The sequence below is a fragment of the Diabrotica undecimpunctata genome, chromosome 3, assembly GCF_040954645.1.
Source record: "Diabrotica undecimpunctata isolate CICGRU chromosome 3, icDiaUnde3, whole genome shotgun sequence".
Lineage (NCBI taxonomy): Eukaryota > Metazoa > Arthropoda > Insecta > Coleoptera > Chrysomelidae > Diabrotica > Diabrotica undecimpunctata.
The window spans coordinates 56,504,242-56,529,836 of NC_092805.1; the positions used below are offsets into that span (position 1 = coordinate 56,504,242).

The 25,595-nt window shown below is 34.4% G+C and overlaps 1 protein-coding gene across 4 annotated transcripts in view; it reads right to left on the reverse strand.

Annotated features, from left to right (window-relative positions):
* The window catches only part of LOC140436828 (uncharacterized), a 110,649-nt gene that overhangs the window by 79,319 nt on the left and 5,735 nt on the right, over positions 1–25,595 (reverse strand). For all 4 annotated transcript variants that reach the window (XM_072525959.1, XM_072525961.1, XM_072525958.1 and 1 more), the window contains exons 4-8: positions 25,102–25,333; positions 11,208–11,483; positions 9,671–10,745; positions 8,901–9,101; positions 66–311 (exon numbers count right to left, since the gene is read on the reverse strand). In XM_072525959.1, coding sequence (XP_072382060.1) covers positions 66–311; positions 8,901–9,101; positions 9,671–10,745; positions 11,208–11,483; positions 25,102–25,333 — 2,030 coding nt within the window. The remainder of the gene's footprint in view (positions 1–65; positions 312–8,900; positions 9,102–9,670; positions 10,746–11,207; positions 11,484–25,101; positions 25,334–25,595) is intronic.

Genomic DNA, 25,595 nt, shown 5'->3' on the forward strand with positions numbered 1-25,595 from the left:
AGTTTATAAACAAAGAGTTTTCAAAAAGTTACGTTTCTAATGTAAGACTAAAAAAATAAACTTACCTGTGTGGATCTAATGGTGATACTTGAATGTGACTCACATATCCTCCAATAGTTGAATAGCGCGAAATAATAGTTTTATTTGTGATGTTGGTATTAATAAGAAGACGGTCTTGTGCTGTAGTCCAAACGTTTGTTGCCATTGGCCCATCTTTCCAGTTATATTCGTTAAGTAATAATGGAGTAGTGACCATTGAAAATAACAACGATGAATGCTCTTTGTGAATAACCGTCATAAGTTTTGATTCACTAAAAAAAACTCAGATACATATTACCTCATTGCGTGATTTATATGTTCCAAAGTACCTACACATTTAAAATATATTTTATAACTTTATTAGTATGAATAAATTAAATTTAAATATTTTGAATGCTTTATTTTGACGTTTCTGTTTCCAAATGGAAACGTGTTTCGCAAACGCGAAAGTAAAACGCTTAAACTTTTAAATTGCGATTAACACTTAACTTTACAACTTTTACTAACAACTTAACTTTAAGTTACAAATAATCTATCTTATCTTTATAGGGGCACGATTGACATAAAAAAGCGTCAAATACCTGGGAGTGACACTAAAATATAATTAACACAGAAAAAACAAAAATAATGGTACAGACGAGAAGAAATATAATACCACAAAACATTATGCATGAAGATGACATTGAAACGGTTGGAAAGTTTACATACCTGGGAGTAGAAATATATGCCGATGGAGCAGAGGATGGAGAAATACGAAAAAGGATAACGCAGGCAAACAAAGCTTATTTTGCCCTCTCCCATATATTTCGGTCTAAAAGTGTCCACCGAAATACAAAGATGAGAATCTATAAAACTTTAATTCGGCCAATAGCATGTTATGGCAGCGAAGCATGGGTCCTGAAAGAAACATCCAAAAACAAACTCGACACATTCGAAAGAAAAGTACTGAGGAGAATACTAGGACCTGTGAGGGAAAACGGAATCTTCAGAATTCGATATAACAACGAGCTCTATCAACTGTATAAGGAAACACCCCTGTCAGACTTCATTAGAATACAAAGATTGCAATGGGCCGGACATGTGATACGAATGGGAGAGGATAGGCTACCAAAACGAGCACTGAACGCCAGAATGCAGGGAAAGAGACCAGTTGGAAAGCCAAGAAAGCGCTGGGAAGACACAGTAAGCAGCGACGCACAAGCACTTTTAGGAGTCCGTGTATGGAGAAGAGCAGCCACAGACAGACAAGGGTGGAGGCAAAAAATAAAGGAGGCCAAGGCTCATTTTGGGCTGTAGTGCCGTAGAAGAAGAAGACACTAAAATATGGCGGATGAGGGGAGCATATACGGGAGTGTAAAGAGCAAAGAGCATCAGTCTGGAGTGGGATATTAGATTTATTTAATAGATTTATTTATTATTATCGGTAGAAATACCGACCTACAAGGAGCTCATGATACGAGTGGACAGAACGAGTCTGTTTCAAGTAGCAAGCGCCTACAGGACTGTATCTGCGGGCCTTTTGGACTATCACGGGTTGTGTTCCTCTGCATGTGTTAGCGGTAGAAAGGAGACATATCTAAGAGAGAAGAGATCATTTGACTACAGCCATAAAAACAGAAGAAATGAAAAGATCAATAGAAAGATGACATGAACTAAAAGTGGCCCTAACTAACTGTTGGGGCTAGGGCTAAATTTAAGTGACCCCGACTCTAAGGTGCTGGGTGGACTGTGGTAACAGGCGGCTGGATTACAGTCCACCCAGCACCTAGGCAGATACAGAAAAATGTCTATACTGCAAATACTGCGATACTGCTACCAACACAATGCTGGAATGACAGGAAGACATCCGTTTGCAACACCTCCGTTTAGCGGAAAATCCGTTTTTTACAAAATTTCCACCCAAAAAGGTATTTCAAAAAGAAAAGTTATGTCAGAAGATTACGCTAACGTCACTGGACTACTTAAAAGCCAATTGGTGATTTTACGGAAACCCAAAAAGGAAAGTCTGATGTGCCTTTTTAATGCTCACCATGGTGCAACATTTGTTGAATATGAAGCAAATACTGAGCTTGATACAGTGACACACAGATCATCAAGGAGATCAAATATTCTAGCGGGTAAAATCTTTACAAAAAATACAATCGAATGGGATGTCAGTATATTTTTAAATTCTACAAGTATTCTGAAGTGAATGGCATCTTTTCATGCTGCAAAAGCAAGTCATGAATATACTCGTATTACAGTCTTACTAAGTAAAATATTCAAGATTCGTGATCTTAGGTGATTGGTGATAATGACAGTTTAGGATCTGCTTTATTCTTAAAAGTGGCAAACGACCTCCATAGAAACCAAAGTGATACAGACCAATTAGATAACTTCCTTTCTTGTAAAGAGTCAAAAATACTAAACACACACGTAAGAAGTGAATACTTGTCTATACCTCTTCACGAAGAACTATCAACGAGGCAATACCACTAAAGATGTCTGCATTGTCTTATTAACTATGTTGAAAACGCAACCTTATCAAAAGAAGTGAAATTATGTACGTTCTTAGACATAGAGGAGGCATTTAATAACACCTCATTGGAGTCCACTAACGCTGCCGTAACAGAAAAAGGTAACTATATGGTACTCGAAAGAACTTTTAGTAAATCTAAATAAAACGATACTTGTCGTTTCGGAACTGCAAAAAGTTCCTTAAACAACTGGTAGGGCAGTTTTGTTGGTAATGAGATTACTAATAATCTTACTAAAAAAGGAACTAATTCACCTTTTATCGACCCTGAGTTATTTTACAGTGTAACAAATACACATTCAATAAAATACTTTAGAAGAATTATTATTATATTCTACAACAAAATTCAAATAATTTATATCGTATCTACTCAAAAATAAAATAATACGTCACAATAAAAAATAATGTTTATTAAACTTTCAAAAAACCATGAATTGTAAAAAAAATAAATAATAAACATTGTTTATTATGTATCTTCTTTAATGACAGCGTAGAGGTTACCCAGGGAACGGCACTAGGCTCGGGCTTCAGTCTGGTAGAGGTATCTGGGTCGGGGTTCTTTGCAGCTCAAATACAAAAAATTAGTTAGTGGAGTACTAAAGATAAAGAGATAAGAAGTTAGAAGATAAAGAGAAAGGAAGTAATTGGGCACCACCCTGTTTTTAAAGTAACAGGGAAACCTACGACATGTAAAATAAGATAACGAGATAGGTAAGGTACGGTTAGGATAATCAAGCGAGAATAAAATAAACCGTGAGAAAAAAGTTATTATGGTTACGCGGTACACACTTAATATTTCGCCTCATATATATTGTTTATATAATAAATCAAATCGTGATATCAATCAATAACAGTTGTCTGAAAGAGATACACCATGCACATGAAATATATATATATATATATATATATATATATATATATATATATATATATATATATATATATATATAAAAATAAACGGTTGCAATAAACAAATAGTTCATTAACAGGATTATATTCAGGTATAGTTAAAGTAAATGCTCTATAAAAATTTTATTGAACAGTTAAATAGCAAGAAATAAGTTACTGCACAATTTATTATTAAATACAATGAATAATATTTTCTGAAAAATAATTATGAGTAATTTAGTATCCTCAAGAATAAGAAAAAGTCAAGAAATATTATAGTTGTATCTACGTCAATATTTGATATAACTTGAAATAAACAAATGAGTGATTTTTACGCCTTGAGAATACGTAAACATGAAGTTACTGAAATGTTTGATTGTGATCACCTCAAATATGTGTATAAAATCTATCATAAATATAAACTACATATAAAACAAATCTGATCATACCTCGTATGTATGTAACTACCGTAAATTTATGCTATTAATAGTCCGTTCGGTTTACTTCAAAATAAACAAACCATAAATAAAGTAAAGACACTGAAATTGATTCATAAATTAATTCCTAACGATTTAGGTAGCACCGGAGAAAAGATGATCGTCGAATCATAAAAATATCGGCTACTCACAATTGAAGAATCGATATTGTACTTACAGTCGGCGGCAGGTAGTCACAGGTAATAACGTTATTTCATAGAACGGTCATCGATAGACACTTGACAGGTTGCACCCGCAACAGGTGCATCGCGACTTCTCAAGCAGCGTAGATGATTTAAGTAAGGTACCGAATTACCATGGATTCAATCAGCACATCAATCACCAAATCAATGTAGGTACAGGTAATACGTCAATCCTCACACTAGACTAGACTGGAATAGAATAGACTGAACTGAATGGATGGAGGAAACGGCAAACGGAATTGACTCAGTGTCATCAAATTGGAGGACGTCTGTACGACAAACTACAAAATTTACTGTAGGAAGTACTGTATGAAGATAGATGGATAATGGTGAATTGAAATTACACTTACCGCCGTTTGATGGAGACAACCGTATGCAAAAGGAACCACAACGAAAATGAACTCGATTTTCGATATTTTGACCCGCTAGGGATAAAAAAAAGAGTGGGAGTATTTGCCGAAGCGTAAGCGAAGAGTGCCAAGCGAAAATGGTACTTAATTGACAAGTTCGGTGTTGTCTTATTTTCTATAACTTTGCTATTTTCTCCTGGCAGAAAAGAATAATCCTGACTTTATTTAATCGAAGACCCACATCTCAGCTTTTTCACATTTCTCAAGCAGCGTAGATGATTTAAGTAAGGTACCGAATTACCATGGATTCAATCAGCACATCAATCACCAAATCAATGTAGGTACAGGTAATACGTCAATCCTCACACTAGACTAGACTGGAATAGAATAGACTGAACTGAATGGATGGAGGAAACGGCAAACGGAATTGACTCAGTGTCATCAAATTGGAGGACGTCTGTACGACAAACTACAAAATTTACTGTAGGAAGTACTGTATGAAGATAGATGGATAATGGTGAATTGAAATTACACTTACCGCCGTTTGATGGAGACAACCGTATGCAAAAGGAACCACAACGAAAATGAACTCGATTTTCGATATTTTGACCCGCTAGGGATAAAAAAAAGAGTGGGAGTATTTGCCGAAGCGTAAGCGAAGAGTGCCAAGCGAAAATGGTACTTAATTGACAAGTTCGGTGTTGTCTTATTTTCTATAACTTTGCTATTTTCTCCTGGCAGAAAAGAATAATCCTGACTTTATTTAATCGAAGACCCACATCTCAGCTTTTCTCAGAAAGTAAGAAAGTTTGTTCTTTGTTAAGAGGAAGGGTTTCTATTTAACTAACGAAAGATAATAAGGGCAAGGACAACATATGTGAGCTATTTTGTTGTTGCCGAACAGGCATGACAAATCGCTCGTTGATTATGGGTTAGTTTTAAGGCATCTAGCAAAGTATATAGACATAGATGGCGTGAAAGTAATTTTCTTAGAGGAATAATTAAGGAAATTTTAAACATGCTTCAATTAATACTCAAAATTCATATTAATAAAAAAACATAAAGACACATATTGTCATCAAGAATCTTATACTTTAAACAGATTGCAATCTTTTATATAATTTAAATAATAAACTCATTACGGATATTACTTATATCAAAACTTTAATATCTCACAACAAAAAAATTTAAAATCAAATCAATATTTGCTTGCAATCTGAACGGATATCATTGGACATTGTTACGTTTTACTTAAATTAACGTAACAACAAAATAATGTAGCATTTAGTGACATACTCAAAAAAAAACTAATAATAAACTGTGAACAAAAAATGATATGTTCTTTGATAAATAGTTTGTTGAGCTTTGAAGATAGGGCCATTGGCCTGGAGAAAAACGTGGCCCTCTAAATGTAGAAATGCAATAATATTTGCCTCTTCGGCAAAAATGTTGATAAGGGTGGTTGGTCCCGACATGGCAAAAGGCAAACTTACAAAATTTGTGATTTTCGTAATAACTAAACTACAAATTATATGCACGACTGAATGCATATTGATACAAATAATAACTGGCAACTGATAACTAAAATCGGATAGTAGCTTTTTATAAATTATGTCTATACTAAAACAATTTTTAATTGAAGGTGATTACTTGGCAACATCGCACTTAACGAAGCTCTTAACGATAACTTTTCAACGAAATCATATTCCACTTATCAATTTTGCATAGGCGTACCAAAAAAAAATTAATTATTTATTTAAACACATAAGTTATTACGTAAAAAATAAATTAAAGACCGATATAATTATTAAATTATCATGTGTCTTTTGACAGATATCTTATAGTTGTCTAACAAATTAAAGTAAAATTTTATTCCTATTAGAGAGTACCTAATACAGAACTTCAAAAAACAGAAAACTTTGGAAAATACTTATTTTTTCATTAGGCTAAACAATCTGACATTTTAACATACGATCTCTTCATTACACATCATTCTCTATTTATAGAATTTTTGTGTGCTGTAAATGTTATATTTGTTTTTTTTTTTAACTTAATTTGAAAGTTTCCTTGTGTTTATTTGTTTATATATGAGGTTCATATAAATTAAAATGACGTAAGCTAAACTATTATCATGTGAATGCGTGTATATAGTAGTGCATTTGTTTATTTCAGTAAATTCTCGAAATATGAAATGAAGATGGCACTAACTACTAAAGAGTTAATAGCTTTGTTAGAAGAAGACTCAGATTGTGAAAATACTGACTCACTTAATGTGGTTTATTTGCCGCCGAGATTAGATTAGAAAGTTTCTGATTATAGAAGTAGAAGACATCGATGATATTATTTGTGAAGAATCAACAAAATCGGATATTGCAGGTACATATGAAATACAAGTGATCGGGAATTCTGACGATTCTGGTTATGATATTCCTCTGAACCACAGATAAAACGTCCAAAGAAAAAACCAGGCAAAAATAGTAAGTCCAAATTTGTCTCAAGTTGTAACAACAGATACTCCTTCGTGCTCAGTAGTAATTCAACATCAGTCTGATCGATATTTAGACAATATAAAAGCCAACCATGGAAGCAAGTCATATATTGAAGTTTTTTCACTCTTTTTTGATAAAAAAGTAATTGAGAGCATTCTACATTTTACAAATATTTATCCATCGCAGAATAACCGTCACGATTTTGAAATGAATAATATAAATTTAAAAAAAAAATATTAGCATATGTGTATTATCTGGTTCACACTCTGCTTCAAGTTGATATGCATTGGTCAAAGGATGAGGATAAAGAAGTGCCCATTATAAGAGAAAGCATGAGCCTACATAGTGAAGAAACCGCTACATCAATGTCAAACTTAGTACATGGACATCAATCTAAATTTGCTTTAGCAGATGAAACCAGATTCGACAATATTGGCCACATTACAAAAAATAACGATAGTTATTTATATAAGTAATACTATTTATTTATGTAAAAGGAGTAGAATGCATCTACACCCCGAATGTTTCGAAAATTTTCACCTTAAAATTTAATTTACATTTATAAATTAATTGTCAAATTAATTCTCTTTGTATATTGAGCGGCCGTTAATGGGTTAATACTATATAAAGAATAAGCTTGCCTCAAATTTACTTTACTTACCTCAAAACTATTTTAAAGTTAATAATAAAGTCAATTTATTAAATATATTCCCAAGAAATAGAACACACTACGCCTATGCACATATAAAATGTGGAACAAATATACTAAAATATTATATTTCTCTCATTCCCATTCTTTCTAAGAACGTAAATATATATAGACCAGCAAAATATTGATAAGTTTGCCGATCTTTCAAACTATTCAATGAACTTGTCTCACTATACACTAGTGAATTGCACCAATTTATATTTGTTACGTTATATTTAAATTATCAAAATTTTATGGGCCTTATCTTACTGTTTCACTTATTTACATGAGCGAAGCATACACAATAAAAATGACCCCGGTAAGAATTTACTGCTGACATTTTACATGATTGCCGCTACCGTTTAGTTCAATTTGTAGATTAGTCACCTTTAATTGAAAATTGTCCGACTATAAGCTATTTAATTTTTGAGAAGGGGATGTGTACTTTGGTTCGAAACATTTGTTCCCATGAGAAAATAATACGCTTTAGAACGCTTTTAACTAAAAACCAATAAAATTTTAAGAGGGATTATGCGTGATTCATACTTGAATGAAGTGGTTTAAAAGACTATTCGTTTATGGAATATCATAGCCCAAACATAATTTATTACGAAAAATGTCTTTTAAGAACAGGAGTCGTTTAAACACTTATACATATTCGAAGCGATAAAAATTAATAATCCCAAGATATAGTTTACTAAAAATACAAGCACGTTATAAGTTATAAATTCAAGAAATTCAACCTGCTACAATATTTGTAGAAAATCTAAATCTGAATTTTTTGAAAAACCAATAAAAATTCTTTATTCGACTCATAAAATGTAATGTGGCATGCCCCGAAACTTTGAATATACATACTTATAAATTTTGACCAGAAGCTGACCTTTTGTTTTTTGATATTTAAAATCTAAACGGCAGATTAATATTATAGTTTGCAAAAAGATGACAACTTACAAAAAAATCAATAGCGTTACTTGATGGACTTAAAATGAGAAGAGTTTAGATACACCTACAAAATAAAAGGAAATGAGAAAGCTGCAAAAGGGGGTGGAAGCTGTTTAAAATAAAAAAAATGGAACAATTGAAATGAAAAGTAAGGCTAGATTATATATATTTGTTACTACGAGTTTTGCAACTTCTAAATAGGTATAACTTTTGAACTATATACAAAAACTAATAGTTAATTAAACTATAATGATATTTGTATTAAACTATAATGGATAAAATGTAAATACAAAAAATATATTCTTACTCTTTGGGTTTTGGCAAATTCCAAGCTAGAAGTTCCGATTGTTTTGACGACGATAGAAGTACAGTTGGTGTAATCCAACATAGGCTTATCCACATTTTTTCCATTTGAGCTTTTGTTTTATATTTATTATTAGATTTATGGGGCAGCATTAAAAATGTTTGCAGTCTACCATCTGTACCTGCACGCCATATGTAAATGTTACTGAAAGAAAATAAAATATAAAATATCACATTTAAACAGCAATAATATAGTAAATATTCGAAATCAATATCATAGCACAGTGCGTTAATTTTAGGATCTGGCATTGCCTATAAAAATGGCAACGTTGTTTGGCGTGTAATACTTGCAGCGATGAATCCCGATCGGAGCGGGGTTACGTATGTTTAAATTGTTTAGTACATTGGGATGGGTGTATTAATTAATACTTGAAAAATTATTTTCCAATAATTATTTTGAAAATGTTGCAAGAATTAAAATAAATAGATAAGATAATATATTATACTGATGGCCAAAAAAGCAATATATATATATATATATATATATATATATATATATATATATATATATACATATATATATATATATATATATATATATATATATATATATATATATATATATATATATACATTAGTATTCCTCGCCATCTGTGTATCTTGACAAATTTTATGGAGACAAACACTATAAGGAGATCATTACATTCTATAGATTTGTAGGATGGAAATATCGTTTTAAACTTAATGTTTCCTATTAAAAATAACTTAACTTACCTTTCTTTTGCCGAAGACGCCAATAAAAATTCTTTCCGAGGTGCTTCTTCGACTGAAGTAACTGTCACTATGTTCCTTTCAGCGTCAGCGCCAGTCTCAGGATCATCTACGTTATCATTCAATTTAGTTTCTAGATCTTCGGTATTCTGAACAATACTATCGTCATTTGCAATATCAAGTTTGGACTCTTTTAAATCTACACTGTCTTCCGTATGTAATTCTTTTTTCGATTCACTTTTATTTTCTTGAAATTCTAGCTCGTTTATTGTAGACTCATTTGAAGATTCAGTTGGAGCAGCTTTTAATGTACCTTTGCACATTTTAGTGTCATGCACTGTATCAAGCTCAGTTTTTTTATTTATCCCACAGCTCTCCGGTTCTTCCAAATTCTTGCTCTGGTCATCTGGTTTATTAGATACAGTATCTAGTTCTTTGTCATATTCTTTTTTATTTTCTTGAGATTCTAGCTCCGTTGTGGTTGACCCATTTGAAGATTCAGTTGGGTCATGCACTGTATGCAGCTCAGTTTTTTTATTTATTTCACAGCTCTCCTGTTCTTTCAAGTTACTGCTCTCGTCATCTGGTTTATTAGATACAGTATCTAGTTCTTTGTCATATTCTTTTTTATTTTCTTGAGATTCTATCTCTGTTGTGGTTGATCCATTTGAAGATTCAGTTGGGTCACGCACTGTATGCAGCTCAGTTTTTTTATTTATTTCACAGCTCTCCTGTTCTTTCAAATTACTGCTCTGGTCATCTGGTTTATTAGATACAGTATCTAGTTCTTTGTCATATTCTTTTTTATTTTCTTGAGATTCTATCTCTGTTGTGGTTGATCCATTTGAAGATTCAGTTAATGTACTGTCGCATTGTGTTGAATCATATTCTTTACCAAACTCAGAACAATCAATTAGTTCAAAGCTCTCTGCTTCTTCACTAGTACTTTGATAATTTAATTTTTGTTGAGGATCTTCATTTTTTTCTAAAATACTACTATCGATTATGCGATGTAACTGATCTGATGAAACTTCGGCTTCCCCAGACTCGACTTTGCCAGTGATGTTCTCGTGAGAACCTATAAAAGATTTAGTATTACATTATTGCAATGAAGTGACGATAAGAATATAAACATCACATAAATCGAACTATGAAGAGCAGCAGCATCTAAGATCAGAATATCCACAATTATTACCAATCACCTCCGTCGACGAGATAGCACGTAAAGAAGAAACTTGTTATTTAGAGTGTGAGGTTATTGTTACCTCTATTCTTGGTCATGATAGCGACGGTTAATCGAAGTTCTACTGTAGTTAAAATACGACTGTAAGAAGTATAACAGGATTTTACACAGTATAATGTTGATGTTTTATTACTATATCTATTACTAGCTGAAAGTTTCTTTCCAGCAATCACGTTGTGTAATAGTATTAAATTTTCATTAAGAATTATTCTTGGAAAGTCTAGTTAAAAAGCATGATATATTTTCATGTTAAATATAAAAGAAAAAAAACAAACAAAAATAATTATTGACACTTACCTAAAATTTTGTTTTTAAGTATCTGACATTCTTTAAGAAAATCTTCATCGCCAGAATCATATACTTTAAGTAATGGGTGAGAAGTTGCTATAGGATTTAATTTCTCAGTTTCATCTCCTTTGTCGACTACTTCCTTGAGTTCTGCTTCCTCATTCTTCTTCTGTCCAACATAATTCAGAGGACTTTTCGGAAATATGTTGATTGGTACTGGACACCAGGCGAGAGATATAACGGGTTTGTCATGAGCTCTCATTTTATGCAGAACTTTTCCATCTTCTATAATAAGTTTGGAATTATTTATTGGTAAAAAGTATGGTAACTTTTATAAGAAAAATAGCTAATGAATAAAGGATGTAAGGTGTCAAAAATCCTCCCCCAAAAAATTAAATTAAAAAAGCTTTAATTATTCATTATTAGTAAATTATTCACCTTCAAAATAATCTCACGATATTATTTTTATTACCACTTTGCAAAATCTATTCTAAAATAATTCCTAATTACTATTTAAATAGGAATAAGCCACAATTAAAGGTTAAAATACGTTTATTTTAACCTAAAGTAAATTAAACAAATTTTGTTTTGTTACTTAGTGAAATTATGCCATATTATGCATAATTATGCTAAATGAGACCAATTGTGTCGCGAATTCCTCGGCATCCTCGGATCTGGTTACCCCTATTGAAAGAGGAAGTTATTAAAAGGAAAATACCAGTATTGGTAAGTCAGTAACATATAGAGAATACATCATTTATGTTTTTTAAATAACAAACATATAAAATCGGAATTTGGTGTTTATTGACGGTAAACTAAATGCACGATCAAATACTTACCATGTCGGGATAGTATTATGAGGTTTTTTCCTGGTTTTTCCCTCATAATTTACTATGGAATCACTAACAGGAGAATTTTACTGTCATCATAGCATGTATTTGTCTTTTTAAAGACGAATTACATGTTATGATCTTTTCTGACGGATATTCTCAAGTTAAAGTTGATTTCATGTAATCGAATGAACTATCTTATAAGTAAAGTCGTCCCAGGAACGCAACTCAACAATATTGGCAATATTGTATGTCTGAATTGTCAATATAGATGAGTCAGATAAAATTAAATTATTAGAAGAATTTTTCACTAAGTAACAAAAAACAAAATTTGTTTAATTTACTAATGTTTGTATTTTGAGAACGATTTCCGAAGTGGAAATTGAAACGTCAATAAACGTATTTTAACATTTAATTGTGGCTTATTTCCATTTAAATAGTAATTAATTTAAAATGCCACAAGAAAATAGCTTCCGAACAATATTAAAATAATTCCTTTTAAATATACCGCCGTAATGCTGCAAAGAGCAATCGTTACTTTTACGATCATCTCAGTTTAGAATTTTCAACATAATTCCTAAAACCGTTATTTTATCTAGGTAGTTTTTTTCAATATAAATATACCTAAATTTTCAAATATCATTTTCGGTGTGCAGATGGATTTTACACCACTCTGTTCGAGAAATACCGCGTTCATTTAATTTTGTAATTCTCGCTTCTTCGCTATTCCAAATCTCATTTTTACTATATTACACTGTCCCAATCACGACCGGTGTTCCACGAATTTTCACCAATATTATTTCTAGTTTCGATTAGTGCTATGAAAATATTCGCAACGATCTTAATTTCTAACGGTGCTCCATGAATTTTAACCTATCAACGACGCTGATCCAACACAATTGCATACTGCGAACGAAACCTGATTTATTATTTATTATTTACATTGCACTCGCTACAGTAGAAGCCACAATTAGAATGCAGTGCAGGTAAGATAGGCAATGTATTTCTTACGGGAGAACAGCCGACCACGTTGCCGGTTTGCCCCGGACGGCGCACCAGGACCGAATTTAAGAATAATAGCACTGGAATATACCCGCACACAACAATTGCCTACGGTTGTATAAAAGACTATCATTATTGTTTCAACTAAAGCATGATTCAATCATCAGTGTATAAATAGGAGAGTTACATTGTCAAACTAAACAATAAAATGAAGAAAAATTCTATAAAAAAAAGTAAAATATATCAAAAACTATTGTCGATAGTTTTTCTATGTTTATCAATTTTCAATATTGTAAACACATTCTTTGGAAAATAAAGATCATTAAGAAGTCATTAGGAGAAGCGAATCAGTTTCCGAATCCCCATTGTCCACGCAAAGCAAACATCGATTTGTCGATTTTGGTACTTGCCATTAGACCAAAAACTTATTGGCAAAAACTATGAAAGCTCAGTTCTATTTCATTTTCGCAAGTGGATGAAAGTACCGCATGGAGTCGCTGCCAGTATCTGTCGTGAATTTTAAATACGGTATGATCTTACTGTGCAAGTAAAACGTGTGGTTTTAAATGTATTGAACTACCATCTGAACTTAAAAAATGGTCACAGCTTGACTATTACTGTGGAAAAAGTTTCGAGAATGTGCGGTGCTGCGGCGGCCGGCCAGGTGAAGTAGGTGAAGGTGAGGTTCACCAAAAAAATTAAATTAAATTGAGACAAATAAATAAAAAATGAAAGCAACATTATTATATCTAAATTCTGAAATCCATTATTTATTATCTTTTAATTAATCTAAAAATTAAAAAGACAACTAGCTTTATTAGCGGTACGTACTTGACGGTCAAGTCCTGACCTGTGTCACTAGCCGTGTACTGAATCTTAGTATTCAGGAATAGGTGAATATAATTTTTGAAATGCAAAATGCATCTGCATGAGCGTTCACGGTTGCCATGGCAACGTGACGTCAGCCTATCCTTAGTGATAGCTGAGAAAACTGGTGAGTGCAGTTAAGTCTATAAATATATTATTCGTCTTCACCCACTGTTGGATGTGTATTTGGTATTCCTATTTTTCGGAAATTTCTCTCAGCGACAATATTTTGAAATTTAGTCTATTATATAGATATTTTTTTATATAGTATATAGTATTTATTAGTTTAGTTTAGTCACAGTATTAATTTTATTTGTTTAGTGCACTTTATTAATACATTTCTCTGTGGTTTGTTTCGGATTTCGGATATAAAGTGTTCTCGTGGATTTCGTTTGGACAAAAATAATTTTAGACAGACATAAATCCAATTAATGACTTCTTCTTCTTCTTCCTATGCCGTCTCCATTAACGGAGGTTGGCGACCACATTTTTAAAAGTTTCTCTGTCTTTTGCAACGTGGAATAATTCGTCTACAGTCATGTTTGTCCAGTCTCGAATATTTCGCAGCCATGATTTCCTCTTTCTACTTATTCCCTTTTTGCCATCGACTCTACCCTGCATGATGACCTGCAGAAGACTATATTAAATGATGGCTAAATTAATGACTTGGTGTGTAATATATTAAAGACTCCGTTAAGGCATTGAAAAAATGAAGATAAAAGGGATGTTCTTTTACATGGTCGACCAACCAGTATTTTAAACATCTGCGTCTGATCCAGAGTGGTCGGCTGCAATCAGCATCTGACTCAGATTGGGCGGCTGAATCGAAACTCATCAACCCGTTTAAGCAGGCGTTTTAATCGCCAAAAAACCCTCAATGAAATGTCAAGGTTCAGAACTAAAATACCCCTGGCAAGCAGAACGAATCGTAGCTAGTATAAGTGCCCTAAAAAACTGTTTTCAAGTTATTAGGGCCCTAAACTCTATACATTTTTTTAACAAATTTTTAATGAGTTTTGGGCGCGACGTAGGTACCAAAACTCCTTTTGGTCCGGCAAGCTTTCCTCATCTTCACCACTTTTTTAGGCCACGAGCCGCCGCTGGTGCGGTGTGAGTGTTCGCAAAGTTTATGACATCCGCGAAGAGGCCCAGCAAGGTGAACAGACACCAGTACAAAAAAGGAAGAAAAATAGTTTCCAGTCCAACTCACGTGTAAATACTTACGATGAGGGAGTGTAATAATATCCAATAAGGAAAATTGTCCATGATTTTTTTTTGGAAAACATACCACCAATCGTCGACAGCATAATGAAGGATGATGAGGACCTACCAGCTTTTTCAAAAACCACATTTTCTAGGCTACTAAATGACATGGGTTTTGAATATGGTAAAAGAGGTCGCGATTCGATAATGATGGAAAGAAAAGATATCATATCCTGGAGACATAAGAACCTCAGACAAATAAAAACATCGAGGAAGAAGGATAATGTAAACCTTGTTTATACCGATGAGTCTTGGATTAACGTCGGTGCTTCAGTCAAAAAGGGCTCTGTTCAATCACAAATTAACCCCTTAATTTGTAATCTCACATTATTCTTAACTTCTTAATCTATTATAGTTTCACCGTGTAAGTGACATTGTGAAAATGATATCGAGTAATATTTTAATAATTAAAGTCCATTCACCTGTTAATGAATTGTCGAATAATATATTTTTTCTAATTGAATTTCCTAAGTATTGCAATGATGGCCTAGATTAAATTGTAATAAGTTAATAGTGCAAAGTTGGTATGGTATGATAGGAAGCAATAACCTCTGTGCTTAGGTATGAAATATTTGTGAGATTAAAAATTTTGGATTTGAGCTCATGTGAGCGCAGTCTACAACAGTCAATCATAAGTAGTTACCTAACGAACATCATATTGTGTAATTACCAGTAGCTGTCAATAAATCAACACTTTTACTCCACAACTTCAACCTTTTATTATACCTATCATCATCGATCGACAAGAAGCGAACAAAGAGGCATTTACAAACCGATTCGAACCTCAAAACTACGTTCGAAACTTTCCAGGCTCTCTACTGGACTGAAAGCTCCAGCCCAAAGAGGTCCTCGGATTGTTCTTCTTCATACTGGAAGCAAAACTGGTTTTGTGGCATGAGCCGAATTAACTTTCTTGGCCAAGTAGGGAACCGCTGATGACTACGACGAAATGGACGGGGATCTATATGAAGAATGGTTTGACAAGACGTTAATTTCAAACTTGCAGAAAGACAAAGAAAACGTTGTCGTTTTGAATAACGCGTCATACCAGTCCCGCAAATTTGATTACCCGAAAAAATTGTGGAATAGAAGGCAAATCAAGGATTGGCTAATCGAAAGTAACCTTTTCTTTATTAGTCTTAAATTATTCTCAATTAGTGGATACTGCGGCCGCATTTAGAGACGAGTCCGACAAGTACAAAATTGAAACAATTGCGGAAAAATATGGCGTTAAGATTTTGAGACTGCCGCCTTACCATTGCGAGCTGAACCTGATTGAGATGGTGTGGAGTCAAGTGAAAAGGTATGTGGCTTCAAACAACGTCGAAAGAAAAAACTGTAGAACGGTTGATAAAAGAAGCTTACCACCGCGTATCTAAAGAGCATTGGCATAATTATCTAAACCATATCAAGAAAGTAGAAGAAAAAAATGTTTGCGTTGATTAATTTGCAAGATATTGAACCGGAGTAAGAGAAGACTAAACGATGGAGAATGGAACAACAGAGAGAGATGGAAACGGTTGAGCGAGGGAAAGGCAGTGAATACTGTAGAATACCTAAATATATATATATATATATATATATATATATATATATATATATATATATATATATATATATATATATATATATATATATATATATATTGAACCGGTGATAATTAATATAGGAGGATGAGGACGATTTAGATATGGATTGTGATTAGTATTGTTACGATAATTATCCTGGCCTAAAATAACCGTATTATATTATGACTAATGCTGTTCTGTTTTAGATTATACGAGACCTTTCGAATAGCTGGCATAAACTCCAAGTAATAAAAAAACTGGTTCCATTCGAATCTTCCGGAATTAGGCCTGTCCATTCGAGGCGAAACCAGGTCAATTGAGGTCAAAATCCATGGGATTCTAGAGCAGCTGTTTTCGTATAAATATGAGGGAACTTTTATTTTGAAAACAGTTAGTTAATTCTCAAGACCCGCGCTCGCGAATTTGTTACGTACGGATATAATAAATTATTGTCAGATAAGTTAATATAAATAAAGAAATAAATTAAATCCGTAAGTGTTATAAATATTGAACCTTTTAATAAATTCACAACAAATGGTGCCAGAAGTTGGATCGAACATAAATTAGACTTATAATAATAATACAAGTGAATATAAAATAAATTGTGAAAATGACGACGATTTATGAGCTGACAGTGACTAATTTAAGAAGACATCTCGAAGACAGAGAATTAGCTTCTACCGGAAAAAAGGCTGAGTTAGTCCAACGACTAAAGAACGCTTTACTAGAAGAAGGACTAGATCCAGAGACCTATATATTTGAAGATGCTGTCCTCTCGTCGATTTCGAAAGTTTCCGGCGACATCGCATCATTGGAGAACAAAGTTTCTGGCGATATTTCGAAAGTTTCTGGTGACATCGCATCATTAGAGAACAAAGTTTCTGACGATATTTCGAAAGTTTCTTCTGATGTAGCCAAAGTTTCTGGTGATGTAGCCAAAGTTTCCGGCGACATCGCTTCGTTGGAAGACAAAGTTTCTAACGAGATTTCTTCGCTGGAAAGCAAAGTCTCTGCTAACATCTTTTCGGAAATCTCTAAAGTCACTTCTGAGATGTCTGCCCTCGACGATAGAATATCTTCGTTAAAAAATCAAGTTGCTGCCGATATGTTGGCCTTCGAAGAAAAGATGAAAGAAATGGAAAGGAAGATGGAGGAAACAGGGACAGCAGAGAGAGGTAACAATCCGATTACAGTGGAGATAAAAGAAGACGAGACGAAATGTAAGTTGGAGACACGGCCGAAATTTGAAGGAAGTGGAGGTTCTATTCATGTTAAAGTCCCAACTTTCGATGGAAAATCGTCATGGAACAACTACATGAAACAGTTCGAATCAGCCGCAAGAGCAAATGGATGGTCTGAAAAAGAAAAGGCGGTAAACCTGACTATCGCTCTTCGAGGAGATGCCTTAGATGTGCTTCAGACCATAGCCGTAGAGGAGACCGATGATTTCGAACAACTGAAGAAGAGGTTAAATATGCGATATGGCCACGAACATTTGGAGCATGTATATCAGTCGCAGCTTAAAAATCGTAGACAGAAGAAAGATGAGGCTCTTCAAGAATATGAGGTAGATATTGCCAGATTAGTACGATATGCTTATCCAACAGCTCCCGAAGACATGATGGAAAAATTGGCCGTTCAAACGTTTATTGATGGTCTTCGTGATCATGAAATGCAGAGAACACTACGATTAGCTCGTCACAAGACGCTGGTTGATGTCTTATCCGCCGCCCTCGAATATGAGTCAGCTACGCAGGCCTCTGGCGAGTACAGTAAAGTTAGGACTGTAAAAGAGGAAGGAGATGAAGATAAACTTGACCAGCTCGTTAATATGATAAAAAGCATGACATACAAGAAAACGAAGACCATCAGATGCTGGAATTGTGGCGAAATAGGACACGTACGAAGCTCCTGTAAGCACCCTAGGTACGACGCAAATCAAGAAACTCACCATCAGGAAAACTACAACGGGTCAGCCTTAGGGGGGCAGCTTCGACCCAAAACTTTTCCAAAGACCCTCTCATACTAATAGCTTCTTTGAAATGTCGTGAAGATAGTGTATATGTAGATGGAGACATAAATGGTAAAAAGCATACGTTGTTGGTGGATACCGGAGCGACCAGAACCATTATACGCCCGACAGTTATAAACAGCCGAAAGAAACTGTTACCAACGAGGTTACGACTTCGGACCGCTACAGGTGAAAATGCCAACATTCATGGAGAAATCCAGGTACAATTGGGAATTGGGGCAGAAAAGTTTGTCCATACTGTTATAGTTGCTGACATCGAAGAGGATGTTATATTAGGAATGGACGTAATGAATATGCATGGATTCCAATTGGATTTTAAGAATAAGGTAATCAAAGTTGGCAACGAGGAGGTATTTCTCCATCCACATAATGACAACACTGTGCAAGCAGCCATTACAGAAGATACAGTCGTGCCTGCGAGAAGCGAAACGATCATAGTAGCGCGACTACAGGGAATTGTAGACGAAGGGAGACCTGTTATGATGGAGCCTTGGAACCACGACGATGAGGTTGGCCGTGGAATCATAATTGGAAAGGAATTGGTGACTTCGGCTAAAGAAATTCCTGTGAGACTTATCAATGTCAACGACTACCCAGTGACCATAAAGAAAGAGACAAAAGTAGGAACTTGTGTACCTGTGACATCCATAATCCGTCAGGCGACAACATCTGATAATTCCAACGACAAATTCGACCAAATGGTTGCAGTTGCAGGACAGTCTCTAAATCAGATGGAGCAAAGGAAATTAAGGGAATTTCTGCGGCAGTATCGTGATATTTTCGTACCGAAAGGAGGAAAGACGGGAAGAACTACCGTTGTTAAGCATAAAATTGATACTGGTAATGCTAAGCCAATTCGTCAAACAGCTCGACGATTACCACAGGCGAAGAGAGAGGAAGCTGAAACGATTGTTCAGGAAATGAAGAAAGACGGGGTGATAGAACCTTCTACGAGCCCATGGGTCTCTCCGGTGGTCCTGGTTAAGAAGAAAGACGGAACGACGAGGTTCTGTGTGGATTACCGTTTGCTGAACAACGTTACCAAGAAAGATAGTTATCCTCTGCCTCGGATCGATGACACATTGGACACATTGGCTGGAAGTAAATTGTTTTCTACTTTAGATTTGAAGTCTGGATACTGGCAGGTAGAAATGGACCCAGTCGATAAAGAAAAGACAGCCTTCACCACAGGATCTGGATTGTGGCAATTCAACGTTATGCCATTTGGACTTTGTAATGCTCCTGCGACATTTGAGAGGCTTATGGAAAATGTGTTGAGAGGGTTATCTTGGAAAACATGCCTGGTTTATTTGGATGACATAATCGTCTTGGGGGAGACATTCGAAGATCATTTGAGGAATTTAGAAAACGTTTTTAATCGACTTAAAGCTGCCCAATTGATGCTAAACCCCAAGAAGTGCCAGTTATTTCAAGGTAAAGTCAATTATCTGGGTCATATAGTCAGTAAAGAAGGAGTGGCCGAGGATAAAGGAAAAATCGATTCCATTAAGGAATGGCCAAAACCAACTGACAAACATCAAGTGAGAAGTTTTCTTGGACTATGTACTTACTACCGGAGGTTTATTAAGAAGTTTGCAGATATCGCTAAGCCATTAACGCGACTTACGGAGGAAGCAAGAGATTACCGCTGGGATACAGACTGCCAAAATGCCTTTGAGACCTTGAAAAAGCATTTAATAACAGCACCAATTTTAGGGTATCCACTGCCAGAAGGAGAGTTCATCTTAGATACAGATGCAAGTAATGTGGGAATTGGAGGAGTGCTGTCTCAGATTCAAGGAGGACAGGAACGAGTCCTCGGATATTTTAGTAAAGTTCTTTCAAAACCTGAGCGGAATTATTGCGTCACGAGGAGAGAACTTCTAGCAGTAGTTAAATCAGTAGAGCACTTCTATCAATACCTCTATGGCAGAAAGTTTCTAATCCGAACCGACCATGCCGCCCTTAAGTGGTTGATGCAGTTTAAGAATCCAGAGGGTCAGATAGCCAGGTGGATCGAACGACTCCAAGAATACGATTTTAAGATTGAGCACCGGGCCGGAGTTAGCCATAGAAACGCTGATTCTCTTTCCAGAAGGCCATGCCCAGCAGAGTGTTCCCACTGCAACAAAACGGAATCCAAGGAAGCAGCAGTGCTAAGAACAACGATGGTCAACGACGACTGGACGCCTATTAAGATCAGAGAAGAACAAGAAAGAGATCCAGTTATACAGAAAATTCGAAAATGGAAAGAGGAAAACCGTCGACCACCTTGGCAAGAAATATCAAACCTATGCTCAGTAGTTAAGACGTATTGGGCCCAGTGGGACTCATTTATCATGGAAGATGGCTTGCTTAAACGAGTCCTGGAAAATGATGACGGTTCAGAGAAGAGAAGACAGTTGGTGATCCCAAAGAGCAGAATAGCCGAAGTACTTCGTCAGTTACACGACAGTCCATCGGGAGGGCATTTTGGTGTAAGGAAAACCCTTCAGCGAATTCGGGAACGGTTTTATTGGATGAACAGTTCCGGTTCCAGTCCCGACAAGGTTCCAGGAGGAACCATCTTTTAAGAGGGGGGCAATGTTACGATAATTATCCTGGCCTAAAATAACCGTATTATATTATGACTAATGCTGTTCTGTTTTAGATTATACGAGACCTTTCGAATAGCTGGCATAAACTCCAAGTAATAAAAAAACTGGTTCCATTCGAATCTTCCGGAATTAGGCCTGTCCATTCGAGGCGAAACCAGGTCAATTGAGGTCAAAATCCATGGGATTCTAGAGCAGCTGTTTTCGTATAAATATGAGGGAACTTTTATTTTGAAAACAGTTAGTTAATTCTCAAGACCCGCGCTCGCGAATTTGTTACGTACGGATATAATAAATTATTGTCAGATAAGTTAATATAAATAAAGAAATAAATTAAATCCGTAAGTGTTATAAATATTGAACCTTTTAATAAATTCACAACAGTATTAATTAACGAGATATATTTCAGTTATGATCTTCTTGTGTATTTTATGTATATATATATATATATATATATATATATATATATATATATATATATATATTCTTCCTCTTTATAAGCAATTCTGCTTGTTCATTGGCGGATTAATACCTCTATGGAAGGTTGTCACTCCATCTTTTGCGTCCGATACTTTTGCCGATTGGTGATTTATCTCTTGCTATTTTGACGACACGGGTCTCCTCCATTCTGCTTATGTGGTTATTTCATTCTTTTTTTCTATTGTGTGTCCATTCATTTATACACTGTACGTTACATTTTCTTCTAATGTCGTCACTTCTCTTTCGATCTCAGCGTTTTTCCTGTTATTCTTCTCAGTACTCTCATCTCTGCCGTTTTCAGTAGCCTTTGCGTTGTTACTGTGTCGGGTCTTGTTTCTGATGCATATGTCACTATTGGTCTGACACTGGCTTTATAAATTCTTGATTTCATCTCAGTGTTAATGTGCCTGTTTCGCCATATAGTGTTATTAAGACATCCTGCCAGTCTATTTGGTTTTTGTACTTGATCTCTCACTTCTTTGTCCAGGTCTCAATTGCTAGACAGTGTAATTCCCAGGTATTTTATTTCCATTACTTGTTCAATACTGATGCCATCAATTTCTATTTTACATTTGGTTGGTTCTTTGCTGACTACTATTGTTTGTTTTCTGAGATGAGATTATCATATTAAATTTTTTTGCTCTTATGTTACATCTGGGACCAGTCTTTGCAGACTGTCTTCATCTTGGATTATCAATATTGCTTCGTCTGCGTAACAGAATATTTTGATTTCTTTGTTTCCCATTCTGTATCCTCTTCCTTTGTTAACGCTTTTGATGATTTCATCCATGATCAAATTGAAGAGCATGGGGCTCAATGAATCCCCTTGTATTATTCCGCTGCCTATTTCTATAGGTTCTGTTGTCCATCTATTCTGACTTCCATTTTGTTGTTTTGGTGGATGTTTTCGATAGTTTTCTTCTCTATTATACAGAAGATGGATTACATCTATGTAGTAAGTATTTACGAGGTATTAGATATTTTATGCATAAAGAATTAATTTGTTTTTTTTTGTTTATTCTCTTATCAACTCAACTAAATTAATGAGTAAAGATTTTTGAACGAAGCGCGTACGGTCCTGATTTCTCAGTCTATCGCCAAACTACCACACACCTATCACTGTGTCGACATGAGCGGCATCGCTGCGCGCCGTAAGACCAACACTGCATTCTGACTGTGGCTTCTACTATAGAAACAAATTTAGTTTTTATATTCAATAAATTAACATTACCTTTAGTTCTTATATTCACTAGATTTATATTATTATTTACGTGTGACATTTAATTGATATTTTCTTTGGAGAGTCTATAAAGTTTAATCATGAGTAAAGGTGAATACGATCAACTAGACATTAATTTTATATTCTCTTTATGTGCTCTGCTATTTTTCCTAGCTACATTCCAAAAAGGACTTCGGTAAGTCAAGATCTTTTATTTTTTAAGTATACATACATGAATTTATATAAATATGGTATGTACTTAGTTATATTAAATACAGAAAGGGAGAAATTAGAGGAAGGTCTAAGTGTCACTAATGAGCTAAAACTCATCACACTGAAAGATATTGTTTACTGGTGCTCAGAGGCCTGGGATAACGTTAGAGATGACACGATCAGAAGGTCATGGCGCAAACTTTTTGGTATTGATGAACAGACAGCTGCTCTAAAAAAGCAACAGAGTTCTGAAATCGAAGAGCTGGTTATTCTTGGCAATCAACTCCCAGTGGCTGAGCCCATTAAAGCAGCCAACATCGCAGAATGGATCAACGGAGATGAGGAGCAAGCCGTGACTGACGACGTAATTGTTGAAATCCTGAATACGCCAGAAAATGATGACAAGTAAGTTTTTTTATTTTATTGTCTCCCAAATTAATAACCATTGTACTGTAAAATTAATCTGTCGAATATTTTTTACAGAGATATTGTACACATTTTACACTTCATTAAACTTTAAATTCATAAACCAAAACTTATTTTATACACTTGATAAACTGCTGAAAGCACTAAAAGCTAAAAAAGATCGGATTTCTCACACAGATGGCCTACGCTCTATCGAAGCAGCACTGGCCTATATTGAGCAGCAAGATGATGCTACAACTAATGATTTATTATGACTGCGACGCTGGCGTAACAAGGCAGCCAGCAGAAGAAGCAATAACCTTACTCAAAAAACAATCAAAGACTTCTTTGTTAAAAATGATAATTGATTCACATGTAGTGTATTTGAGATTCAACTGTTTTAACGTCCTGTATTATTAAATGCGTTTTATACCAAAACAATTTGTTTGTCACAATTTTTATGTTAACCTAACAATCGTCTTTATATTGTACTATATTTAGGTTACGTTCCGTGTTATCCGAGTTTTGCCGTATCCAAGGTACTCTCGGTCCCAATTACCGCGGTTAATCGAGGTTCTACTGTATTTATTTATGTATTGTAAGTTCTATGTTTATTATTATTTGTGCTCTGTTTACACCTGTGAAAGATTTTTTTAAATCTGAATACACACAATATATTTTCGTTTCTTTTTGACATTTATATCGGTCTTCTTCGATTCTTGTAAACAATTGCTCTTTTTCTTTCCTTTTTGTTTTTTTTTTGTGTATATCTTTTGCGTGTTCCTTAACGCCCTAAAGGATCTCGCCCATTATCTATAACGACTGAGCAACGGTGCCTTCGAGTCAGGAAGTGTCTCAGTGTCCTGAGCCTACTTCCAAATAGTTTTGGAAGTCTTTTATATTTGTATATAAGAAAAGCAAAATAAATTAAAATAAGGAATAAATGAGACTCCAGATTTTCAGAAGAAAAAGAGCACCCCTTCGATTTTTAAAGCAATATGGTTCTAATTTTTAGCTGAAAAGAAAAAGTTTTCAGAAAAAAAATTTTATAACAGTACTTTAATAGTAGGTAGCATTAAGTAAAACATGTTGCCAGTGAATCTGAGTAACTGACAAATGCAAAGCTGATTCCTTAGACAACTAAAAACTCTTAGATTAATATCAGATATAATAAGTAGAATGAATATTCAGAGAACATTAACTTGGAGAATTACACATTAACATAAGTGGGTTAAATATAAGTACATCTATAGAACATAAGAATGCTAAAAAATGTGCAATTTTAAAAGTTCAGGATTTTTGCCAAAAGTATATTGTTACATTGTTTGCAGAGATTATATGCCGTGATCTGGATTAAGGATTATAAGGTATTAGTCATGTTCTACAATTTTTGTATTCGCCAAACATAAAAATAATACAAAAATTCTTACTTCTTAAATCTGCGACCATGACCAAACCACTTTTTAATCCAAAAGCTGTAAGCCAACTTGCATGTGGACATGTAGATATACATGTTATGCTTACTTTCATTCCAAATACTTCTTTAAGGACCTTAGTTTCATTATTTAAGATATTCCATATTACAATATTGCCATCATCAGATACACTTATTACCCTATCATCTCCTGCAAATGTAATACCAGCAATTCTATTATCAGAAACCTAAAAAGTAAACATATATTTAGTAAATATATTTATATAAAACATAATTATAATTAGTGATGAGGATAAAACTCGCTACAGTATATATTTAATTTTATCAAATAAACAAAAATAAATTTGCTAAATTTAGAAAAAAAAACTAATATCGCATATTATTGAATGTAATGTAGTACAGAGAGAGGTGTAAACTAGTTCTCCTTCCTGTGGTGCACCCGGTTTACGTGTGAACTAAATTAACTAGAAAAAGAAAACAGACACAAAA